Source organism: Montipora foliosa, chromosome 1, assembly GCF_036669935.1.
Source record: "Montipora foliosa isolate CH-2021 chromosome 1, ASM3666993v2, whole genome shotgun sequence".
NCBI lineage: Eukaryota > Metazoa > Cnidaria > Anthozoa > Scleractinia > Acroporidae > Montipora > Montipora foliosa.
Window position 1 is genome coordinate 40,660,664 of NC_090869.1, and position 5,000 is coordinate 40,665,663.

At 40.5% G+C, this 5,000-nt stretch overlaps 1 protein-coding gene across 1 annotated transcript in view; it reads left to right on the plus strand.

The window, feature by feature from the left end:
• Positions 1–5,000, plus strand: part of LOC137998315 (gamma-soluble NSF attachment protein-like) — a 32,394-nt gene that overhangs the window by 25,606 nt on the left and 1,788 nt on the right. Inside the window, exons 10-12 of the mRNA XM_068844602.1 lie at positions 38–117; positions 586–715; positions 1,430–5,000. The exon at positions 1,430–5,000 is cut by the window's right edge and continues 1,788 nt beyond it. Coding sequence (XP_068700703.1) covers positions 38–100 — 63 coding nt within the window. The 3' untranslated portion in view covers positions 101–117; positions 586–715; positions 1,430–5,000. The remainder of the gene's footprint in view (positions 1–37; positions 118–585; positions 716–1,429) is intronic.

The following is a 5,000-nucleotide window of genomic DNA, read 5'->3' on the forward strand; positions in this document are numbered from 1 at the left end:
CACATGGAACTCATCACCTTTTGTTGTAATTTTTAAGGTCGTTCTCAGCATGGTGGTTGTTCATCTTCACGAGGGTGACTACGTAGCGGCAGATAATTGATATAAAGATTCTTTTGAGTATGTTTAGTATGTTGAATGAACTGCTTTGCTATTTTAGACACATGTAAAAATAATCAGGCCGGAAGAGTCTCCTGTCTTCAGTGTTCTGTACGCAATAAGCTACAAATAAAGCGAATTTTCTTTGCACGTTCAATGGTGAAACACACAGACTCCATGTAAAATATAAGTACGTTCCATTCTGCAAAAGGCGTCAACGTGAAAGAGTGGCAGTGATGCACACTGGGCTCGTAGGCCTGTGTACTCATACCTTACATGTGATTTGTTGCTGAAAAGGGACAACTTGATTTTGTCATTAACGTTGTTCCCGCAGACGGCTGGACAAATGTACAGACGGAAAGAGACGGTCTTACAAGCGCTCCAAGCTTTGCTATTGTTTCTCCCTGGCTTAGGGCTACTTTAGCATGTCTCGTTTTTAAATGGGTAGTGGATTAAAAGTTGGTGTTTGAGATATTTCACTCGTCTCAGATTTCCTGGCTTTGGTGGTTCGGATGAAGCAATAGCAGCAGAAAAAGTCCTAGACTGTTTTGACAAGGGCGATGCAGAGGGAATAAAAACATGTACATCACAGGCACTTTTCACCTACCTGGACAATGAAGTAAGCAGCTTAAATATTTGCTTATAATCAGACATAGGAACATCGAAGCCCTCGGCTGCGTTGTCATCGTAGTAGTTCTAAGACTCGATCTAGTAGGGACCTGAAGCATTGACGACGTCGGCGACAACGACCAGATCAGAATGCAATGCGCTTTGAAAGCGAGACAGTGGCTTTCTAGGGACATTACTCGTGGTACATTTGCGAAGGGGGTGCTTCGAGGGTCTTTTTGCAAACACGTAGTGTAATCAACTAATTTAAGGTTGTGTGGATGACGTTCACTGTAATCGTCAAACTGCATTAGCAGTGATCATTCCCATATGATTCTTGGACAATTGGCAACCATTTCATTGGCGGAACAACTTCGAATAATGGTCGACTTATATACGTGAATAGACCGTACCCTTTATGACGTAACGCCTCGCAATTCTTTTGTTGAGTGACTACTGAAACATTGCATTCTGGTATTTATAGTAGTCACTCAACAAAAGAATTTAGGTGCTGTACGTCATAAGGGGTAAGGCCTATTCATATCTTCAGCTGAAGTTCTCGTCAACGTCGTTGTCGTCCTTGCTTGAGCTCCCAAATGTTGTTGTCTAACCATCTCCTTTATCATCCATGCAATCCATAAGCAAGGCCTCTATGATCTCTATCACCGGATGTAGCCTCTTCAGCTCCCCTGCCTGCGGTATTCCACTTTCACTCTTTAATCCTCAGATTGCAAAGTTATCTCGTAGCCTTCGTGTGCCAGGTGACATTGGTGGAAAAACGGCCTCGGCTGAAAGGAGACCAGTTCAAAACCTAAATGACTTGATCAAAACGGATTCTCAAACCTCTAACCCAGTTACGACGACTGCAGTAGTTCAAACAGAACAGCCAAGCCAAGAGGAGTTTGAAGATGACATGGAGGAGGGCGGACTGTGTTGGGATCGTTGGCTTAAATGACGTGCACTTGGACTTAAAGCTTGATTCCTAAGCAATTGATTAACTAATTAATTTTATAATTTATTAATTAACTAATAATGTGAATGTTTGACTTAACGCAGTGCTTATCGACCCTAAGTATAGTAACCACATCCTACTTACCAATTGTGGCAAGAAAATCATAGGTGTTTTGTGCAAAAGATTGTAAGCAATAATGGCTCACTACATGCAACGCCGTGATCGGCAGATTATTACGTGACGTTTTGGCCATCACAAGGCTGCTGCCTAAGAAAATTTTCCGGCAGCCCCCTGGGCTCCCAACATTAAAAGTTAGCAATCCGAATCATTTTTTCAAGAGCCCAGAATTACTTAATTAACGAGATGCTTCCATGAAGCATACACTGGGTTGCCTGTGGTACGTGTTACAGAAAATCAGAAGGCACTGAATTGTGTGGTATTGAACTACAGCATTCCAGTCTCTGAAGAATAACAAATAAAAGACAAGCGAGAGACATCGGCTTCTGGGCTGACATGTTGATAATTTTCAAGTTCCCTCACAACTTCTTTTCACCACAAGTTCGCTGAAGTTAAACCCTATCTGGCGGGGTTAGTATCTGGATGGGTGACCTAAATAGTATACCCCTTCAGAAAACAGAAGCATCGGACCGAAAATACTATTAACGCTAACAAATGCGAACTCAGCAAGGTACAGATTTTGTTACCTTGCTTTATGCAAAACAAATATTGATGCAAAAGTAAATAACTATTGATACACAGTTTTTAGAAAGAGAAGAAGGAAGTTTCCGGGATGGTCGATCGAGAACAAAATATTTACGACATGAAAACAACATTAATTTTGAACGGTGAATATAGAATATAAAAAGTTACGATCAGCGACAAACATATTGGGAGATTTTTGCTACGTTTAATGTTGTTATTCTACGTTTGGCTGCACAAATAAATCGCAAAATCGAAAGTGACACTGACTGGCCGGAATTCAGCGGGCGCCGTGATTAGGTTACCGCGGCATGTTTACTCGCCAAACAGTGAAGCATCTGTGTCAAATGATGGCAAGATACCGGGTTTTTGTAAGTTTCTTTTTCTGTCAAGTGTTATAAAGTGACAATAAAATGAGCGAAGTCAAGACAAAGATCACAATCACCCAACTCTTGAGGTTGACCATTTGTTTCTGCAAAGTCAAAATTTACTCTCCAAGACGCGTACGACGTTATTTATCACCAGGTAAATCCATCATTTCGGAAATAGCAGCTACTTTATTTTTCATCGGCGTCACAATTTTTCACTGATTTTGGGGCTCATTTTGTTGAAACTCAAGCACACTTCCAACCAACAGACCTCTTTATTTTCGTGAACCCTTACTGCTTACAGAGCAATACTAAAAAAATTCTCCATATCACATTTCAAAGTTCAATACACAACATGATATTGTAATTCACAAAGGCAGAAAATACCACAGAATCCTTTTCCAGCGAAAAATTTATTGAAACAAACAACATATTTGCTCTTAGAGGCGAAAATCTCTTCCTATTTCATTGCGTGCGTGAAGACAAGAAACTCAATCGTGTCAAATTGCCATGTACTTCACGTTCAAACCCTTTCCTGAAGAACTTTTTCCTTGAATAATGATGCACAAAATAGTCGACAAGCTTTCTTTCAAATAATTCTTGACTGTCACATATCCAATTATTTTTTTTACCTGACTTTGTTGAACCCATAAGTTACCAGATAATTTTCCATTTGGTTTCAGTGTTGTACATAAAACGTGATAAAATGTTGGAGATACAGCTCACTTTGATTTCGGCTCGACGGGCGAAAGATTGTTGTCGAAGTCCATTACTCGTCGCTTTTATACCAGAGAATTTTTCATTCGGTTTCAGTGTTCTACATAAGAGCACACTCTTGGTAAAATATTAGAAATATAGCTAGCAGCTCACTTTGATTTTGGCTCGACGGGCGATAGGTTGTCGAAATCCCATTACTCGTCGCTTTTACGTTTCCAGGTATTTGCTTTCACCGCCTGCCTAGTTTATCCAACTGACTTTCCATTATTGAGCTCCATAAGGGTATATTTTGTTTAAAAAGATCCACTAAAACGCCATTCGCGTTACATGACTTTCGACGCCATTGCAGGTTAAGTTTATCATTCTACCGTGTCCACCAGAGAAATCTACGCATTTCCACTACCCTCTCTATCCTAAGAAAATACGAGCAGAAGGCTCTATGCACAAAGACACCACTTAGCAGGAGAGTGACAGGCAAGACTTACCGACACGGAAAAAAAAACACCCAACAAATGCCACCCACTTCCCGACTTGGATTGCCATACGGCAACCCAGTAATGAACCCAGCGCTACCCCTCCCCCAAGTCAAGTGGTCTGCTGTAGTTATAATTGTACTTGAGAGGTAAACGTGCCACAGATGACTTACCAAAACACTTATGACAGTAAATGTTGTATTTATAAAGGAAGTGAAGAAAAGCAATCGCATTTTCCAATTTAATTAAACGCTGTTTATCTTCAAAATCAAGGGCAATAGTACTCTCGTACCCAGATCTCACTCTGTCAATGGCCAATGTGAGATCTGGCAAAGTTCGACAATACACCGATACACCCTTTTTCATTGGCTACTAAAAAAAAGGTTGCGGCAATGCAATCTACGCTCTGTTTGCTTATTTCGTGGAGCACTTCAGTGAAGGTAAAGTGAAGGTTTAGTTTTCGCAAGTGCATGTGCTGTATTGAATAAATGCCAGTTGTGCGGAGGAAAATTTGTTTTTTCGACGCCGGAAAAGCTTTACAGTTGAGGAAAATCATTTCAAAAATTTGCGACGTTTGTGTAAATGGTGCCGACTAAAGCCCCAAGTATCCTGCCACTCGAATAAAGTTCTGCGTAGCTGGCTACGTGGTACGCAGAAACTAATAAATTCAAGTTGAAGTATGTTATTCAAAACAGTATTTCTCGTACTTAAAGCGTGACTCGCGAATTAAGTAGTGATCAATTGTGAATTTTACGGTTAGATTAACTACCTTTTTCGGGAGATCGTGTCAAGAAAATAGCGCTCGTTGCAGTGATTAGGTCTAAGCACTATTTAACATTTACGCTTTCCATTTACGGTTTGAGATTGTGTGAAGAAAATAGCACTCGTATACTGATTAAGCCTAAGCGTTCGTTTCAGTGATTAGGCCTAAACCGTCTTTAACATTGTAGCTTTCAATTTACGGTTTGGCTAACTACACTTTGCACGAGATCGTGTGAAGAAAATAGCACTCGTTTATTGATTAAGCCTAAGGGCTCGTTTCATTGATTCTGCAGTTGCTCCGACAATTAAACAATCCCGACCGTTCAA